Source organism: Octopus sinensis, linkage group LG2 (assembly GCF_006345805.1).
Source record: "Octopus sinensis linkage group LG2, ASM634580v1, whole genome shotgun sequence".
Taxonomy (NCBI): Eukaryota; Metazoa; Mollusca; class Cephalopoda; order Octopoda; family Octopodidae; genus Octopus; species Octopus sinensis.
In genome coordinates, this window is record NC_042998.1 from 190,759,777 (window position 1) to 190,782,276 (window position 22,500).

Consider the following 22,500-nt stretch of genomic DNA (forward strand, 5'->3'; position numbering starts at 1 on the left):
CAAGGACGCGAACCTAAGAGAACGAGAATTCAACATCTTTGGGATTTTGTATGGCGACTGAAGGAGGATAAAACGAAGTACAGCATTAATTGGTCTGTAGTAAGGTATGCGAAACCATACAATATAATTTCCAGGAGATGCCATCTCTGCTCCGAGGAATCCCTATCTATTCTGTGGACGCGAAGATAATTAATAAAATTTCTGAACGACTCTTGAGATGCCTACACGCATATAAATGTACTTTCGCACAATGCAGTGAGAATGAATTTTGAGTAACCGTTAACTTAATTTACTTTAAGGTATGGATGACTTTTACTTTTAACCTCCCCAGTCTTATAAACACCAAGTAGATAACTAACTCGCTTTGTGATCATGAGTGCATCAAACCTCACTTGTGCATATGCTCACATTTTTGCGGATGCTTGTATGAGCGAGAGTACTCGCGCCATGCAGCTTGCCCGAGGGCGTTTATACATCCATACCTGTTAACGGTTATTTTTAATACTTTTCTCGCTGGATTGCAAGTTCGTGTCTCTTTTTGTCATCTGTGATTTTATATTTGATCTTCTATAAAAATTAAGATATTTCCTGCGTCTCTCTACAAAACGGAAAGTTAACTTTGCGGAACATTCTTTAACGAGTTGTATTTATTTATCACCCGACGAGATACATCTGCACCACCGGATGCCCCTGAACTAGTTGTTGAGTGTCCAACCTAAGAGGAATCGATGCTAGATGTGTCGAAACAGTTGTCGTGATTTATAATAAATTTCTTCGTGTATTCATCTTCTGCTTTCATTGCCATATAAATTTGTATATATATATATATATAATATATATATATATATATATATATGTGGGCGTGTGTGTGTGTATGTATATATATATATGTATATATATAATATATATATATATATATATTATATATATATATATATATATATATATATATATATAGGGAGTTTACGAAAGAAACAAAAGACAAAGACAGGTGTGTACAAAACAAACAGATGTATTAGTATAACGCTCAGGAATAGAAAAAGTCTTTTATCTTTCGAGCCTACGCTCTTCTACAAAAAGGGACACAGAAAAAAAACAAGGAGAGAAAAAATGTGTGTAGTGGCTAACGATCTATCATGGCGACTAGTGCAGCGTGTGTATGTGTGCGCGCATTAATTCCAAGTATTTACGTATATACAATTTAGTGTCTTTGTTTCAGTAGGAGAAATGAATACAGGGATGAGGAAGTAAGTATACGATTGACATACACAAGTCATTAACTGTCGTCATTGCCATTTGCGGTATCGTTGTGTCGCTATTCAGCCAGTCTATCTTCTCGAAGCATACTTTTTCTATTATTTGCTCCACTGACATTTAATAAAATCAGAAATACAATGATGTATATTCACTGAAGGATACTCTTATGTGGCATTAGTTAAAGTAAATATTGAAATAATACTATTTATTTAATACGTAGAATGTGATTTTTATAATCGTGTTGAACGCGTCATACTCAAAATGTTTTTATGTATTTACTTGCTGTTGGATATCATTAATTTCTATACTGATGTTCACCTAAAATGGCGTCTAAGTACAATTTTGATAACGTCAAATCAAAACTGTATTGGAGGGTTTATTAAAATGGCGCTAAGCGCCAACATTATGGCAAAGTGCATTTCACCACTCATTCTCTCTGTTTCTCTTTGTTTCTCTCTCTCTTTCTGCTCCTTCCTCTCTCTCTCTCTCTCTCTCTCTCTCTCTCTCTCAATCTGTCTATCTGGTTTAAAGTTGACGCCCATCGACAGATTAATTCAATTTCTCAGATGGTTTAACGAAATCTGTTTTCTCTCATATGAAAGATTAGTTGTTTTGTGTTTTTTTTTTTACTTGTTTACACATAATGGCTGTATTGATTAATCATAGATAAATGAATGAAATGAACACAGGAAGGCACAAAATAAGTTTTTATGAAAACGATGTATTCCGTTCTATGTTAGATATAATAAAACAATAAATTGAACTTTATAGGTCTCCAAAGATTTGATTTGTTTTGTGTTTAGAAATTTTTCAGTTCTTTCTCTCTCTCTCTCTCTTTCTTTCTCTTTCTCTCCCTCTCTCTCTCTCTCCTCTCTCTCTCTCTCTTCTCTCTCTCTCCGCTAAGTAGATCATGTGACAGGTATTAAAGCTAACATTGACACTGACACTAATATATGTTTTATTTACTAATGGGCAATTTGCAAAAACATTTTGGAAAATTATATTTTTGAAGATTAGTTAATAGGAAAATGATAATATACTCTATGGTACTTAAATTGCACCTAATTGAACTGCTTTAATTAAAATTTACTGGACATTACCACTATATATATATATATATATATATATATAATATATATATATATATATATATTATATATAACATATATATATATATACATATATATATATACATATATATTATACATATATATACATATATATATATACATATATATATACATACATATATATTACATACATATATATATACACATATATATATATACATATATATATATATACATACACATATATATATATATATATATATATATATATATATTTATATATTGTGTGTGGGTGTGTGTGTGTAGGTATGTATGTACGTGCGAATGCGCTTTTCTGTGTGTATATCTATCTATTTGTATACTAAGTTTTGCAAATATAAACGGTACAAAATGTTTAGGTAATATTTATATAGATTGCATTTGTAGAAACAAATATTATACTCAAACTATGTTAGCTTCCGGGCGATATTACAGAAAAACTCATTAATAGTTTTTAGATCATTAGACTGTATTTTTCAATCGAAAGTTTCCAGAATTTATAAGAAGCTAATATATTCATTCTTAGGCTATTGCCGTGTATTAAGAAGTGAATCTTTAGATACAACACATAAAAGGCTCCGGAAAGAAACACTTGGTATAGAAATACTCAACTGAATATTTGCTAAGCACTTTGTACTCTATATTTTTTATTAGAAGGTGGTAAAAAGTCAAATTACTGGAATGTTTAAGTTACAATAGAATCAGTGACTGTAGGAATTGTAAGACATGATGATTGTAGCTTCGTAAGAAGTTATGATGGATCAATTTCATAAAATTTCTATAATTAACGAAATAGTGACTGAGTCGGTGAACATAGAGAAAACTAATAAACAAAACTTGGTTTTCAAATCGTGATTGAAAAAAAAAAATGAAACATCATTTTTGTAATTATTCTGCAAGAATCGATGCAATAAAAGAAAACATACCCCTTTTTAGCATCCCCTTCAGGTGAGGGCAATTTTAAATTGAGTTCCTTCAATGACTTCAGTGCCGACAAATTTGGCCATTCTGTCTTTTTCTTTAGAGCATTTTGACGCCCGTTTGGTATCAAAGAATTCATTCGGCCTTTCCATAACTATACCCCAGAAGTAAGGGTTTGACACTAGACCTTCCTTGATATATCTATCTGTTGCATAGTCAATGTCAGAACGTCAGTTGACAGTCAGTATTTTATAGTGACATGTCTAATGCATATACAACACACAGTAAAGGTGCAGTATGTGTTGGTTGTATTCTGAATGGTCTGTTATTCCTCTTTTTGGTTATAAAATTTCTCTCTCCTCTGTTTGACATTTCATTAAACTTTCGTATTTTCCTGCCCATTTTTCTGTCCTTATTTTGTATTTAACTCAGGTACAAATGTAAATAATTTAACATTAAAAACGAGAGAGAAAAAAAGAGAAAAGGAAATAATTTGACAGTAGTGAGCTAACCATAGATATGAGCAAAGTTATCAACGGAAATGACGCTGATTTTTCAGGTGCATAAGCTACTTGGTCGAATGAGATAACCAATCATTATTGAAATTATTAAAGATTAGTGAAATGTACTTTCAGCTTTAATTAGACTAACACAGGGCTTCAGTTAGAGACTTAGCGTCACATCATTTCATTCTCTGATCCTCAACCGCATAAATCCAATTGCTTTGCTGTCTGACATTCTGAAACAAAGCTCATCAAGTCACTGTTTACTCATATAAATGCCCAGACAAAATGTATCATGACACACACACGCATTTAGAAATACATACATACATACATACATACATACATACATACATACATACATACATACATACATATATATATATATATACATGCCATGATAGATCATTAGCCACTACACATTTTTTCTCTCCTTGTTTTTTTTTTCTGTGTCCCTTTCTGTAAGAAGAGCGTAGGCTCGAAATGTAAAAGACTTTTTCTATTCCTGAGCGTTATATTAATACATCTGTTTGTTTTGTACACCACCTATCTTCGTCTTGTTTTTTTTTTTCGGAAACTCTCCCTATATATATATATATATCTATATATATATTATTATATATATAATATATATATATATGTAGAATGAGAACATACGTCTTCCACAGGGAGTAGCAATTTGCTATAGCGAGATATTTTTCACCAATTGTGGTAATAAATATTTATACAAACTGAAGATTATTTCCGGCTGGTGTGTAAGAATAGACGGAAAGAATTAACTTCTGAGAGATGATATAAAGGGAAATGTGATCTTATCTGGCAGAAAGTCTTCTATGTATATATAATATATATTATATATATATATATATATATATATATATATATATATATATATACATACATATATAAGATATATATATATATATATATATATATATATATAATATATAATATATATATAATATATATACTATAATATATATACATATAATATATATATATCATATACATATATATATATATATATATAATATATACATAACATATATTATATATATATAATACACACACATATATAATATATATATAATACACACACACACACACACACACATATAATATATATACATACATCATATATATATATATATATATATATATATATATATATATATATGTATATATGTATATATATATATATATATATACATACTACATATATATATATATATATATATATATTTGTGTCTGATGTTCACATACATATGATTTAGTTGTACATACATATATACAAATATATGCCCTCTCTCTATCTCTCTCTGTTCCTCTTTCTCTCTTTCTCTCTCTCACGCAAGCACACACACATACACATACACATGTACACGCATACATATAATACATACATGCACTTCGTAAATAATCCGTTAATCAATATATTTATACTGATATATAGTTTTTGAGTTACGTTCTGCATCGAGCAGCGGGGGGTTTACTAAAAAGAAGAAAACAAGCAGCCTTTCTTTTGTCCCAGATTAATGACTTTTTAAACAGGCACGAAGATTTAGATTTTGATATTGAGTTTATTGAGTTTTGAGAAATCTTGCCAGTTATGGCAGTTTCCATTATGTTGCATACACGTACACACACGCACTCCCTCGCTCTGTGTCTGTCTCTGCCTCTCTCTCTCTCTCTCACCTCACCAAATAGATACTAGCTACAAACGATATTATCTCCTTATAAATCCAAAAAATCTAACATTTCTTCCTTCCGTGCCCTAAATTTTCCTTGCAAGCTTTGGTTTATGTTTAAGTCGGATACCTATTTCTTTATTACCCACAAGGGGCTAAACATAGAGGGGACAAACAAGGACAGACATAGGTATTAAGTCGATTACATCGACCCCTGTGCGTAACTGGTACTTATTTAATCGATCCCGAAAGGATGAAAGGCAAAGTCGACCTCGGCGGAATTAGAACTCACAACATAAGGGCAGACGAAATACGGCTAAGCATTTCGCCCGGCGTGCTAACGATTCTGCCAGCTCGCCGCCTTGTTTAAGTCGGATACTAATCGCATCAATGCTACTATCTGGAAGATTCTGGAAAACCTATAAGTGCTGTCTGATCTCCAGTCACTAACTGTTAAAGAACACCTGCCGTACAAACAAATATGAAGCTATTCAGCATATCATATGCGGAGAGATCCAACCGAACTTAGTTGCTACTCCGAGTTTTGTGCTGGAAGTGGTATTCAGATGAAGTAGCTACTTCATAAATGCCAAGGATATCTATATTGAGTACTTTAACACGAGAGTAAGTTCGATAAAAAGTACTCTTTACGTAAAGACGCTCAAGAACCTCAGAAAAGGGTGATACATTTAAGTTCTATTATGTCAATATATCTTTATATATAAAGCTAAAGTTGTCTGTGTATGGCAGGTTTGGTAGCCTTCAACTAACACTATCTCCTCCGAGACCCTGCGGCGCAAGTTGACCAAAATTGAGACTATGATAGAAGAAGGCTTACTCTTCCATCCGTAGAAGAAAAAATTCAAATCGGACCATGTTAACACTTAAAATTATTTACATAAAAAGGTGCTTTTTTTCTATGAAAATCCCTATTTTTTACGATTTTTTTTACTGCTGTGTCACTATTTTTCGGTGTATTTCAACCAGAAAAATGTTCACTTAAAGAGAATAACAAGCTACATAATGCAAAATTTTTACTTTTAAAAAATTCCAATTTTAAAGGGTCGAAACGAACCCGAGCAACGCTGGGTGATGCTGCTAGTATATATATATATATTTACATTCTCACCACATACACTCACACACATGCACTCTAATATATACACTTTGCCTTTCATCCTTTCGGGGTCGATAGATTGAGTACGAGTCAAGTATTGGGGTCGATGTGATCTACTATCCCCAACCCTCAAATTCCAGGCCTTGTGCCTATAGTAGAAAGGATCATTATTATTATTATTATTGTTGCTGTTGTTATTATTATTATTATTATTCGTGCTTATTATTATTATAGCGTGCTTTCACTTCACTACCGAGCGCAGCTCTGCGTGCCTTGGGTATGTGCTGTGATTTGTTGTGATGCTCTGATGGTTATTGTATGGAAAGTGTTCTTCGTAGGATGTGTGCAGTGCCTAGTAGTGCAATTTTCTGTATGTTATATGTGTTTGTAAGTCCTGGTGTTTTTGTTATGTATTTGTCTGAATATTTTTTTATCATGCCTAATGCACCTACTATGATAGGAATTGTTTCTGTTTTTAGATTCCACATTCTGGTTACCTCTATTTCCAGGTCTTTATATTTTGAAAGTTTCTCCATTTCTTTTAGAGACACGTTTTTATTATTATTATTATTATTATCATTATTATTATATTATTATTATTATTATTATTATTATTATTATTATTATTATTATGTATACGCCCCCAACCCCACACGCATATGTTTGTGTGTCAGTGTTCGTGCACTCGTATCTGTGTGTGTGTGTGTGTGTATGTTTGTGTTTGATTTTGTGTCTTAATTTTGAAGTGACAGTAACATTTCTTGATATCAACTGATAACCTCCCAGAAAATCAACTAAGATTGTAACGGAAATACGGGAGACAATAGACAGTTAGCTTATATAAAAGGGAAATAACTCTTGTTACTTCTTATAAAGTGTTGGTTTCAACTTGGACCATAATTATTTCCTGTGGTGCAAAAAGGGAAAAGGAAAAATAAAAAAAATAAAAAAACAAACAAACACACAAACAAACCATACGAAACATGCTATTTGTAATGATCTTTAGCATGATCAAATGATATGTTGATCTCAGGACAAGTGCAGTGAAATTAAATTTGGTGTCTAATGTTATATGTAATAAATGCAGGCTTGGCTGTGTGGTAAGAATCTTGCTTCTCAACCACATAGTTCTAAGTTCAGTCCCACTGCATAATTCTTTGGGCAAGTGTCTTCTACTATAGCTTCGGGCCTTCCAAAGCTCCGTGAGTGGATTTGGTAGACGGAAACTGAAAGAAGCCCATCTCATATATATATATATATATATATATATATATATATATATGTATGTGTGTGTGTGTGTGTGTATGCGTGTATGTATATATATATGTTTGCGTCTTTGTGTCTGTCTTTTGTCTACCCCACCACTGGTTGACAACCGGTGTTGCTGTGTTTACGTCCCTGTAACTTAACAATTCAACAAAAGAGATGGATAGAATAAGTACTAGGCTTTTAAAACGTTAGACCTGGGGTCGATTTGTTTGATTGAAACCCTTGAAGGCGGTGCCCCAGTTTGGCCACAGTCAAACCGACTGAAACAAATAAAAAATATATATCAGTCTGATTGTTATGGCCAGTCAGAAGATGACCATTGGTTTCGCAGAAATAAGATATACTTTTAGTTTTATTTCGGTCGAGTGAGTCGTAACTTTCCTGAAGACCACGTGTACTCACAGACGAAACTCAGAGTAGCAAGATACTGACTGGATCAATATATATATATATATACTCATACATAAAACAAATATACATATACTCATATTTTGAGTTCTATTTATCCTATTTACATCAACATGCCTACACAAGCACACACACACACACACACACACACACACACACACACACACACACACACACACACACACATAAACAAAAATTTTAACTATTATATATATATATATATATTTATATACATATACATACATGCACACACACACACACTCACACATAGGATATATATAAGTAGTTGAAACATGCACAAAATTAAAAGACGAAGACGTGTATGAACAACGAGCAGATGTATTAATTTTGACGCTCGGGAAAGTGAGAAAGTCTGTTACGTTTCGAGCCTACGCTCTTCAACAGAAAGGAATAAAAGAAAATAAACAGAGAGAGAATAAAAAAATCTTGTGGATAAGAGATATATGTATATATCTACATATGTTTATATATATAAATGACAGGAAAATAGGTTTAGAGATACCGCTTATGGTTTTCAGAAAATTAAAGTATTTTCCTGCCTCTTTTTTTCTTTTGGCGCAAAAAGAATATAAATATTTGTAGCACTGAAGAAATTTCTCTTTTTGAAATATCGCCTACGTTACAACATTGGGCATGAACGTAATTTAGTGTTAATTGGAAATGATGGAAGTTTAAAATAATGCAAGCTGGCTCAGAAGATGAGTTACGTTGATTAACCTAAGTTTTCATCAGCGGAGCATATATATATATATATGCAATAAACCTGCTTGAATAATTATGTTATATGAATAACGACGATAGCTAGTGTACAAGCGTCATACATACACAGGTACATATATACGCACATACACATCTTCATATATATATATATGTGTGTGTGTGTATGTGCGCCCTAGTGTTACCGGTCATATGAAATGTAATTTTGGAAGTATACTTTTGCCATTATGAGTAATATTAAGAAACATTGCATACATAAAATAATCATAGTTTAAAATTTTATTAAATTAGCTGTTTTATTTGCCTTCTTTTCTTTCTCGTGCTAATCTCCATTGCCTTCCTTGCTTAGTTTATTTTAAGTTTAGGTTTCATAAAATAACTGAAAAAACTTTACACAAACAATTGTGACGTTCGTTTCACTCAATAATATGATTTAAACATTGAAAATATGATGTGCTTGTTTAGAAATGGTACTTAAGTGGCGTAGGAGTGGCTGTGTGGTAAGTAGCTTGCTTACGAACCACATGGTTCCGGGTTCAGTCCCACTACGTTGCACCTTGGGCAAGTGTCTTCTACTATAGCCCCGGGCCGACCAAAGCCTTGTGAGTGGATTTGGTAGACGGAAACTGAAAGAAGCCCGTCGTATATATGTATATACATATGTGTGTGTGTGTTTGTGTTTGTCCCCCCAACATCGCTTGACAACCGATGTTGGTGTGCTTACGTCCTGTAACTTAGCGGTTCGGCAAAAGAGACCGATAGAAGAAGTACTAGAATAAGTACTAGGTGGTGTTCCAGCATGGCCACAGTCAAATGACTAAAACAAGTAAAAGAGTAAGATATTAATGTCTTTTAGGAAAACTTTTTAATTGTTAATAGAATAGTAATACTTTTTAATAAAAAAAAAATGGAAAAACCTGGATAGAATGTTTACAAGTATTGTTATTCCTACTTTTCTTGTTCATTGGGCAGCAATTGATAAATTTTACAAGTTATAACAGTATATCGGCTGCTCTTAAAGTCACGTGATAATCTCACTTCCACTTCTGTCTTCGGCTAAACTGTTCTAAATTCTAAAGTGTGGTGTTTTGTTGTTTGTAAAATATGCTATAGAACGGTAATTAAGTCAGTTTAATTAATCTCAATAATCAAAGATATCATTTGCAAGGTTAATATGTACTTTAGGTTTAAAAAGAAAATGAAAGTGACCAGAAGTGACGCCTGTGGCATCCTATAATTTCATCTTAAATATTTCAGAAATAGCAGGTGAGGTACATTTTTCTGGAATACTGCTTCGTGAGATATTATCTAATTGCAGCTTTGACCAAGCTTTAGAATAAGTTCGTTCTTATCCGGGCATATTTGGCTTTCAAAGATAATATAGATAATATATCTATTAAAATAAGATGTCAGTGTTATATTCATTTTTGTGTAATTCAGACGACAATATATTCACGGCACCCTGTGTGTGTATGTGCGTGTGTGTATTTATATATATATATATGAGATAGGTAGTCTATTTGGTCTTTGACCTACTTGCAATAGGACGGAATATCGCTTAAAAACTTGATTCCTGATTATTTTGATCCACGAATAAAACTTATAGAACAAACTGGATTGTATGATATACATGAATTTCATATATGTATATATTTTGTCTACTTCCAGATAAATGATGAATTATGAAAAATGTCCAATATCATATCAAACTACTTAAGAGTTTAAAAACCGCTGACAAAAGTTTTGTCTACATGGTCAACTAACCTGCTAGAAAAGAAGCCAAATCTTGCCTAAATCGTACACTCTTTCGTCATACATACATACATACATACATGCATACATACATACATACATACATACATACATACATACATACATACACACACACACACACACACACAACACACACACACACACACACACACACACATATATATATACATGTATGCACACATAAATGTAAAATGCACAAGGAAACAACAAAAGTTAAAGAGTACGCAATATTGTGGCAGAGGAACAGTCAAGTGAATATATATATATATAAGATAACTATGTATACATATGAATATACATTAATAAATACGTTCACATATAAAAGCTAAATAAATAGTACTAAGGACAACAATAAATTTATAATATAATCCCTACATAGTTAAATTCATCGTCGAGACCGACTTGCCACTTTTTAATGTCAATCTACCTTCATAATAGTAGCAAAATTCAGAATAGCCTATCAATTCTTTGGAATGTTAAATATATATATATATTTGTGTGTGTGTGTGTATGTGTGTGCGTGTGTGTGCATGTCTCTCTCTCTATCTGCATGTGTAGTATATATATGTATTCACATATGTGTATTTATGTATATTACAGATATATATATATATATTTGTACAAATTTTATTTACATATATATAAAATGTTATATGCAATGTAATGTAATATGATATAATAATACAATATTATACACACACATATATACATACATATATGCATATATATATATATATATATATATATATATATATATATGTGTGTGTGTGTGTGTGTATGTATGTATGTATATAAAATCAATATATATATATATATGTATATATATTTGCAGATTATATCTGGAAGCATCACCAAGTCTCGAATATCCTTGTTGACGTAAGAGAATAAGAGAATAGGAGAATAGTAATGCAGCCACGTTAATGCACTAACAGTAGCCAAGACTCGTTGCATTCGGAAGATGGACGAGAAGGAAGTACTCTTGTTCGCCAACTAATCTATAAAATCAAAGCAGCGCCTTGAGCTGAACGCATGGCCTGGTTTGATAAAATCGTCCTGGTTTCTTGAAGTGACAGTACACTAGGAATGAAACATCGGAAGAAGAGACACAGAAGGAAAGGACTAAAATACATAGGAAGGACTTTGAGAAAATTGCGTGAAGCACGAAAATGTGAATGTAGTGTGTTTTGAGTAGAGTAGATGTGGGATATATAGATTTGGAGCTAGATTCATAATACCTGGTTAGCTTTTAATTTAAGAAGTATACAATAGCACTGATTTTACGAATTGGAAAGACAAGCAGAAAATGCTTTATCATGGATATGGCAGAGGTATGTGATAGATAAACCAAGGCGGACAGTGAAGAGTAAATCTTCAGCAAAATTTTAAAAATATATTTTCTATATAAATATATATATTTGCAGCTGTACATAGGTTGCTGTGGTGGATAACGAAGGGAAAAGCGCTCCACAGGAATTGCTCTGTTAGTATTAAAGCTGTTCAACACCATTTGAGGGTACACTGCAATCAGAAGATGCAAGAATTGTTGTGATCTAATGACAGCTGATTAAGGAAATGTCTCGTAGTACCACCTGGATTTAACACGCACACACATAGGTATACAGGTACACACACAGACTCACATATATATTTCTTTACTACCCACAAGGGGCTAAACACAGAGGGGACAAACAAGGACAGACAAAGGGATTAAGTCGATTACATCGATCCCAGTGCATAAATGGTACTTAATTTATCGACCCCGAAAGGATGAAAGGCAAAGTCGACCTCGGCGGAATTTGAACTCGGAGCGCAACGACAGACGAAATACGGCTACGCATTTCGCCCAGCGTGCTAACGTTTCTGCCAGCTCGCCGCCTTCTATATAAATATATATATTTGCAGCTGTACATAGGTTGCTGTGGTGGATAACGAAGGGAAAAGCGCTCCACGGGAATTGCCCTGTTAGCATTAAAGCTGTTCAGCACCATTGGAGGGTACACTGCAATCAGAAGATGCAAGAATTATAGTGATCTTATGACAGCTGATTAAGGGAATGTTTCGTAGTGCCAGCTGGATCTAACACGCACACACATACGTATACAGGCACACACACACAGACTCACACATAGATGCATACAAACATACACGTATGTACATGCACACACATGTGTGTGTAGGCGTTGTATCTACTTGAGGTTTTCAAGAAATAAATTTCTAAGAGTGTTTCTATAATCTCCAAGAACAATTCCTAATGGTTATTTTCTCATTAGTTATATAACAACAGATATTAAAAAAATTTTTTTATTTCATCTAGTTTCAGCTCACGAGCTGTGGCCATGCTGGGGCACCGCCATTTATTGTGAGTATTTAGTATGAAAATCAGCAATATTGATAGTTTAATAAATGCAATTATGAAAAATACCAACAGCTTCTTATTTTATCCTTTTTGAAAAGAATTCGTACTGAACAGCAATAACAACAATGAGAACAAAAACAGCTTTTACTTTTTACTTTTATGATGATGATGAAGATAATAATAATAATAATAATAATAATAATAATAATAATAATAATAATAATAATATAATAATAATAATAATAATAATAGTAATAATAATAATAATAATAATAATAATAATAATAATAATAATAATAATAATTATTATTATTATTATTATTATTATTATTATAACCAAACGTGAAAGATTAGTCCCTGATGCTGATGGAAGTCGGACTTTTCTGGGGTAAGATACAGAATAAGCAAGAACAATATAATATTACAGCCTGAAGCAAGCAGATTCTCATCCTCAGCAAGAGGCTATGCACTTCACAGAAGACAGTATCAGAAATATGAGTAAAAAAGATGAATAACTGAAAAGCAGCAGGACCTAATGGGGTACAGGGATTTAGGATAAAAAAAAATAGTTCAGTAATTGCCATAAATTGATCGCAGGGCAATTTAAATCATTGATCAGTGGAGAAAAAGAAATCCCGGGCTGGTTGACAAAAGGACGAACGGTGTTGTGTCTGAAAGATGGATCAAAGGGAAATGCCGCTGGCAATTACAGACCAATTCCCTGCCTCCCATTAATGTGGAAGTTACTGCCAGGAGGAATTGCAAGAAGAGCTGTATAAATTTTTTGATGAAAACGATATATTACCGACGTAACAAAAAGGCTGTAGAAGGAGATTCAGTGGCATCAAATATAAACTATTGATAGAAATGCAAGATTGTAAACGAAGGAGAGCAAATCTGAGAATGGCCTGGATTGACTTTCGCAAAGCTCATGATATGATTCGACATTTGTGGATCATCGAGTGCTTATGTCTGTTTGGAATTGCAAAGAATGTAATGTGTTTCCTGAAAAGAAGTATGGTAGGATGGAAAACTGAATTGACATCTCACGGAAAAATCTTGGGCACCCTGGGTATCAAGAGAGGAATTTTCCAGGGTGATAGCCTATCTCCATTGATTTTTGTTCTCTGCATGACCACCCCTGAACTTGGTAATTAGGAAAATGAACCTGGGGTACTAACTGAAGGAAAAATCCCAAACAATCAACCGCCTCATCTTTATGGATGATTTGAAACTGTATGGCAAGGATGTGACTCAAGTGAGTTCCTTGAACAGTCCACTGTTTTAGTATTGATATTAGAATGGAATTTGAACTCAAGAAGTGCGGAATAATCTACCTAAAAAGAGGCAAGGTACAGTCTGTAGCAGGGATAGAAATACCGAATATAGACTTTATTAAACACATCAAAACAGAAGGCTACAAATACCTTGGTGTACTAGAGTTCAACGAGATAATGGAGAAGGAAATGAAGGAGTAATTCAGGATGGAATATTTCCGAAGAGTAAGGTTGGTGTTGCGCTCAAAACTGACTGGAAGGAATAAAATACAAGCAGTTAATATGTGGGCGATAGCATCACTTCGGTATGTGAGAGGGGTGAAACGGTATGGCGCATCGTTTGCGAATGCCTGAAATTGGCGCACTGCGAATAGAAAAGACGCCATGACAATGTGACAAGAATGATCCATTCGGGGCTCTGTGGAAATCACGGCCTACAAAGAGCAAAGATGTGGTTTGAACGAACCCCAGAAGGAGTCACTGAGAATGAGAATTGGAAAATCAGGACATCGGAAACCGGACATTGTTGTGGTGAATAAAAAGAAAGAACATGCATGATAATCGGCATAGCCTGTCCTGGTTACAACAGGATCAATGTGAAAGAAGAAGAAAAAATAAACAACTATGACGATTTGAAGTGGGAAATACGAAGGTTGTGGTCAATGAAGAGAGTAGACGTGATACCAATAGTAACTAGTGCACTTGGGCGTATCAACACTCAACTACCAACATGTCTGAAAAAGATTGGTGCAAGTGTGAAGGCAGAACACCTACAAAAAATCAGCATTGCTTGGAACAGCAAGAATTCTTTGCAGGATTCTTGAAGTATGAGCAGTAAACACGTGTCACATTAGTCTGCTGGCTGTGAACAACCGACACTTTCCATCATACCCAGCAAAATAAGCTGTGAGCTTTCATCACATGATAATATTTGTTATTATTACTGAGTGAGAGAGCAGTATACACCATCAAAGTGACACTGAGCTACAAAATATATAGAACCCGATATACCTATCATGACTATTCGTCTCGTAAGGGTACACCAGGCATATGCCTTACAGCAATATTTATGCCACATGGTGATCTCATATCAAGATAAACAGCTCACGACCTTGCAGGTGGGGTCCGGTTAAAATTTTCTTCGGGTCGAGTAACCCATTCCAGTCTAAAGTCCTTGAATAAGAGTTGTTTAAGAATGATGAACGAAGCACCAATATTTCCAGGAGAGATTTATTCAGACCCTAAATAATCCCTTTCAAAACATGGCTATGATACCCCACCAACTACTCCTGCTCGTGATCAGAGATGCACATATCGTTAGCCAATAAGGGCCTTAATCAACTGGTTAAGATCAAGTTACTGACAAGAAAATCTGTAGTATTGTGCAGAATATTTGCTGTAGCTCACCTTTTACACTGAGACAAAACATTCTCTCACTAAGTGATTGGCTGTAGATGGTGTTCATACCAGTTCTTAAGGGGCGGGATATAATAGTGACGGCATGTGCTCCAGTGCTAGTATTGGTCAACTCGATCAGGTCTGGTTTTATATTCTGGAAGAGCAAGGATTGAGCGACCGGAAACAATGTTGTCAATTCTTTGAAGTTTGTCATTGCAGAGTCTATGCTTTGTGTCTGCCCCATTGTGCAAGACATTAGCTTAATAGTTTCGGGTAAGGAGATTATGATCTTGTGTCACTAGGATAAAATCTTATTTTGGCTTACAAACCGTTGCTCTACAGCCACTGATGGGTTCTTCTCATATCTATATCATCATCAGGGAGGTTAAGCTCTCATCTGTATTTATATACCTCCTTCGAGAGTGAGTACTGTTTCATACCCCGTTCATGTCTTACCAGTTGTCTCATCGAGTCGATGTTACTTTGGATGTACATATGGAGTCTTATCGCAGAGGTTTTATTTATAATAAAAGTAAATTAAAAAAAATCATCATAGGACTTATTATTATTATTATTATTATTATTATTATTGGTAAGCTGATAAAAGCAGGCAAAATCGTAAGATGTTCTGAGTTTAAACAATGCTTTATGATGTTACGGAAAACAATACTTCGTGGTATTTCTTCGGACATATTAAGTTCTGAGGTCAAACACTGCCGAGGTCAACTTTGTCCCTGATCCATTCAGTTTCTATAAAGTAAGCACCACTTGATTATAGGATGCAATCGACTTATTCTCTCCCATAAAATTACTGGCCTTCCGCCAAAATTTGTAACAAATTTTATTCTTATTTTCATCTTGTTAATAAGAATTTCTATCGTGGGTATTATACGACAAGTTTTGAGAATTAAATTCATAGCAGAATATGACTAGTAACAATTTTAATCTAATCCTGAATCTTAATAAGCAAAAATCAGGCCTGGAAGTATTTCAAAGCCGAACGCAAAGGGACTTAACTCAACATGGCAAAGTATCTTGCTTGATTGTCCTGCCACCTAGCGGAATTATCTGTTTGTCTGCCAATATCTCCCTCGCGGTCTCTTAATATATATATATATATATATATATATATATATATATGATGATGATGATGATGATGATGATATACATACATACATACATACATACATACATACGTACACACACATATAACCTTGCGTATGAATTCAATAATTATTAATGTATCCAATTATAACTCATTGTCACAGTCTCTATCTGTCTGTGTGTGTGTATATATATATGTATGTATATATATATATTATATATATATATATATATATATATATATATATATATGGATGTAGGAGGTATTTGTATGGATGTATGGATGAATGAATGGATACATGGGCACATATTCATATACAAACACAGAATAGATACATAAATGAATAAATGGATAGCTCAATAATCGTACAGATAACTAAATGTTGAGTAAAGCTTATGTAGATAGATAGAAAGATAGGCAGGTTTATAAAGTGAAAGGTAGATAGTTAAATCGACATACAGAGAATGGGTAGTTACATAGCTAAAACGGTAGGCAGGTAGATAAAGAGAGAAACAGACATGTAGTTATATATTAGTTGGTTGGTTGTTAAATAAATAGACAGATATATAGGTCGATAGATAAATTGATATACTGAAGAATAGATAAGTAGATATGCAAATAGACAGGTAGACAGATAGACAGACAGACATATAGATAGATAGATAGATAGATATGTTTCTTTATTAGCCACACAGGGCTGCACACAGATAGAACAAATTACAAGGTAGAGCTTTTCTTTTGAAGGTATTAAAAAAAAAAAGAAAAAAGGAAGGGGGAGGTTCGATCAAAAGGGATCGTAAAAGGAGAGAAAGAGGACAAAAATAAGGGGGGTTAAAAAAAAAAAAAGGGGGGGGGAGAGGAAAAAAAAAAAAATGATCAATAGGGATCGTTATCACAGAAATGTAGATAGATAGATAGATAGATAGATAGATAGATAGATAGATAGATGGATTGATAGATAGATAGATAGATAGATAGATAGATGGATGAATGGATAGATAGATGGATGGATAGGTAGATGGATAGATAGATAGATAGGTAGATAGAAAGATAGATTGATAGGTAGATATATAGATAGATGGATAGATAGATGGATGGAAAGATAGATAGATAGATAGGTAGGTGGATAGATAGAGGGATTGATAGATAGATAGATAGATAGATAGATAGATAGGTAGGTGGATAGATAGATAAATAGATTGATAGATAGATAGATAGATAGGTAGGTGGATAGATAGATGGATTGATAGATAGATAGATAAATAGATAGATAGATAGATAGATAGATAGATAGATAGATAGATAGATAGATAGATAGATAGATAGATAGATAGATAGATGGATTGATAGAAAAGTAGATGAATATGAAAAGACAATTTTTCAGAAACAGACATTCACACTTGTACACAAACACATAAACCCACACATACACTGAAACAACCGCACACATATTTCCATAAAAGTCAACACTCGTACATATACACATATAGGCACGCAAACATATATGCACGCAGAAATACATACACATGCAAAAGCACACAAGTACTCAAATAAACGCATGCAGGCATCATACAGACACACAGACACGCAAGGATACATACACACTCTTATATCTAATACACCTTTGAAATGTTGTGATAGTTAAATCCTGTCAGTTTTGACACGTTGAAATCCGTGTGATTATGATGAAACGCATTGTATGATTTTTACTTAAACATTGATAATCACAGAAAACATACAAGGGGATTTTATCGACATCATGTATGACTTATAATTATAATAAATAGCATAAGCATATTTAGAATCAAATATTTAGAATAAAATGAACATGTTTTCAAAAACACATTGTGTCGTTATTTCTGAAGTATGAAAAAGACGATTTAATGGAAATGATGACGATCTAATGGAAATATTTTTAATAGTTGTGTCAAGGGTTATGGCAGTGTTCATAGCCATTTTCAGGTGGGATGAAGAGAGGAAGTTTTCTTGTGATCAAATGTTTGCATCCATGTAGATTCAGTTAAGGGCAACAAGGGCTAGATAATAGTGTTAAACAGGGCAATGTGTTATATGTTGCCGGAGCAAACGAGGTAACTCCTAGGCGGTTATTCAATATGTTAGAAATGGCGGCCCAAACCCCTCAATATTTTTTTTTAAAAAAGAGGAAGGACACGTTGCAAACAAACTAGTCTTAGATATACAGAATTACAAACAGGTCATGCCATGAAGATTTTTAAGTAGAGAGTGTGACCTAGGGCTAAAAACACAGCAGTAACATTATTGAAATGCAAATTTAAATGGTTTGATCTGGATCTTAAACAACAGCATAAACAACATTTGATGAGATATAAACTTAAAATGTAGTTGATATTTGTAATTTTTTTCAGGTGTTTTAGAAATAAAAATTTAAATATATTTATATTTGAATAAGTTTAAAGCTAAACATTAAAATGTTCAGCTGTCACGTGTTGCATAGCATGCTTATCGACTGGGAGAAGCCTACTTATTAATCAGATCTAAATACATTGTTACTTAATAACATGGCGCTTAAAAAAAAAAGAGAACTAAGTGTGTCACTCACCCAAAATTATTACCGAAACTATTCGATGTAAAACTCTCCCATTGCCAACTCTTTTTACGTTTCTTCTTGGAATTGTTGTTTGTAGGAACACTAAAATAAACATGCATTACAGAGACATCGACGAGATGTCCAGTGTCGGAGACATCAGGAAATCAAATGGCTGCAATTACACCGGAAGCAGTTTCTCTAATCGGGTTTGCACGTGTATCTCTGTATGTAAGCATGTGCATATAACAGAATGTTTATGTGGCTATTTACGACGATAAGCTTATACCTAAGTGTGTATTTGTAGGATGTATTAATGTGCTAGTAATTCAGATTATTTTGCTAATCGTTCAGTGAGGAGTTCAGTGATTGGTAACAAAATGAATGTATTTCTGTAGCGTGGAAAGCAGAATTAATCTTTGCTCTGGATAGTTTTATGGAAAAATATTCACAGCTCTTCGAGCATTAAAGATGCATTTACTGCTTCTAAGCCTGGGAAAAGAAGCAATACAAGCTTCGTATGTTTCAGATCTGAATTCTTCCCATGACTGATGATTAATGATAATTACTAATGAGTTTTGACAATACGCAACTTAACCGTATTATGTTATGCATGTTAAAAGAGATTTGAATAATTTTCTCTCTGTAAATTAATTTGAACATTATTATTTCCATTAGAAATTGATCCTTAGAATTATATCTCAATATCGTTTCTCTCTTTCCACACACACACACACAAAAAAAAAGAAATACAAGGAATTTTCCAAACTCCTTAATGCAATATCCGAGTAAATTGCCAAGTTCTTTTCCGATTAAATTACCAGCACAATAATAGAATCATGCGATATAAAAGCCATAAAACCATATCAATATATTAATTAGGTGTTTGAATTATAAACCATGTTTGATTTTTTTTTTAATGAGAGGGCGAACAATTTAATAAATACTATATGAAAGTTCCAGCACTTCTGATGAAGGGTTATCCCTGAAATGGTAGATTTCTCTTCATCAAAGTAAAGCAACAAGCGAAAATAGTTATGAAAGTTTTTGAAGTCAAAGCATAAAAGGACACAAATCAATGCTGGCTAAGTTTTATGCGGTGCAGTACTGTTTCCACCATCAAATGTAATTTCATATGCGTATGTATGTATATATGTGTGTGCGTATGCATGTATGTTCTATTCTGCTTTTAATTATTTAAATTCTTCCTCTGAGGAAGGAGCTGATTCTAATAAAGATACAAAGCTTCATCTTAGGAATGTAACAAAAACAATGTCACATTTTAAACTTGAGAAAAGTTTCGCATATTTTTACTGTTCCATTTCTGGATGTAGAAGCCGGTGGTTTCGGAGCAATTGTTCATAGCTTTCCTCTTTCTGTTTGAGTCTCAAAGAGATATTCACGACAGCAGGATAGCTAACTTCTATGACAGTACATACTTTTCTTCTCTATCCCAAACAGCAATAACTAGCCTGTTATGTTTACACTAGATAGATGTTTTACTGGGAATGTTCCACTAGTATTCTTCGTGAATGCATTCTATAACACGGGGATTCTGTACATTTATTCCAGGACAGATTTTTTCCGAATGGCATTGTTTATTGCTTCTGCGACAATGTATGTATGTATGTATGTATTCATGAAGTAATTTATTGGACGCCAAATTATCCTCAAGGAATTGTCATTACATGTTCACCTGTATTGAATTCACTCTATATTTGTGTATGAACCATCTGTAGTTTCCTCAAATTATTCTGCCTGACTTACATATTTATAATACAACACACTGAAATTAGTGAATGAATGGGTTTATAAGGTTAAACTCTCTAACTTAATCGAAATAGATATCATGTTGTTGCTTAATATTTATTGATTTCTCTTTATTTTTATGTTACGTTTATTATGATTATTCATCGAGCACCATCAATACATTCCCTCTAGAAGCCAACATTATCCTATTTTCGTGCTGAAGCACTTTATGAAGTGACTGACTTGATGTTTTTATACTTTAGCGAAAGTTTGCTCAACCAGTATTCTCTGAACTCGATAAAATAAGTAACCGTATGCTGTTGTTGAGCGAATATATATGGCGGCCTAAGATTTGATAAGTTCACAGGAAGTCAACACTAGAGGCATCTTGCAATTGGTCTTATCGATTTTGGTCTCGAATAAATATTGATTGAACGGAAATGTTTCTGGGTCGAAATGGTTTCGTGTGGATAGACTCACAAAGCAAGTAGGTCGAAATTTATCCTATTGGCTATGTCAAAGCTTTTTAAACTATCGACATTATAGTATCTTGTCAAGTTGGCCGTTCAGTGTCAGATATAGTACTCATTAAGAGGGGAGCAAAAGATTGTAATATCTCTCTTCACTTATATTCAAAATTTATTCGGCGGAAAATGGAGTGGAAGCTTAATGAAGTGAATTTTTAATTCCTGGTCCTGGATTCAAACTAAACCTACACGATATCCATTGGTCCCTTAATACTCAAAGTGTAGTGAATCCCACTCTTTCAAGTATTATGAGCTTAGAGTTATCTCAAGCTAGTAATCTCATTAAATGAACCCATTTGAACCTGGTCAAATCACTGACGTATTACTACAACACTGAGTTGTAATTTCTCGTGGTACTATTACAACCAGGAGGCTTCGATCACATAAAATTAATTGCCTTTGATCAAAACACACTGTTATAGGAATCAAACAGATATCTCTTCGGCTGGAAAGCTGCTATAATAATAATATAGATAGTATACATATTTATATATGTATATAGATTGAAAATATGTGGAAAACATATAAAATGTGGAAGAGAAATATCTTCCTTTTCACATAATTTAATATCTTTTTATAAACAAGTTTTAAAAAAAAAATATACGTATTTGATGGATGTCTTGATAGCTCCGGGGTCATAACAATGAAACGGAACCCCTAACATAGGGATTGTGAGGCGATTTCCATTGTCACATAGCAATGTGTATCTATAAGTTATTTTATTTTAGTGTCAGCAAAA

General features: G+C 33.4%; 1 protein-coding gene across 17 annotated transcripts in view; it reads right to left on the minus strand.

Annotated features, from left to right (window-relative positions):
* LOC115230030 (innexin unc-9-like) overlaps positions 1–22,500 on the minus strand; it is a 593,624-nt gene that overhangs the window by 13,310 nt on the left and 557,814 nt on the right. Inside the window, exon 1 of one of the 17 annotated variants that reach the window (XM_029800273.2) lies at positions 19,501–19,637. The exons of 15 other annotated variants lie outside the window; for them this stretch is intronic. In XM_029800273.2, the coding sequence (XP_029656133.1) occupies positions 19,501–19,607 (107 nt within the window). In that variant the 5' untranslated portion in view covers positions 19,608–19,637. Of the gene's footprint in view, positions 1–3,292; positions 3,817–19,500; positions 19,638–22,500 lie in introns of those variants that run through there. One more of the 17 variants, XM_036500596.1, reaches the window with a different exon arrangement.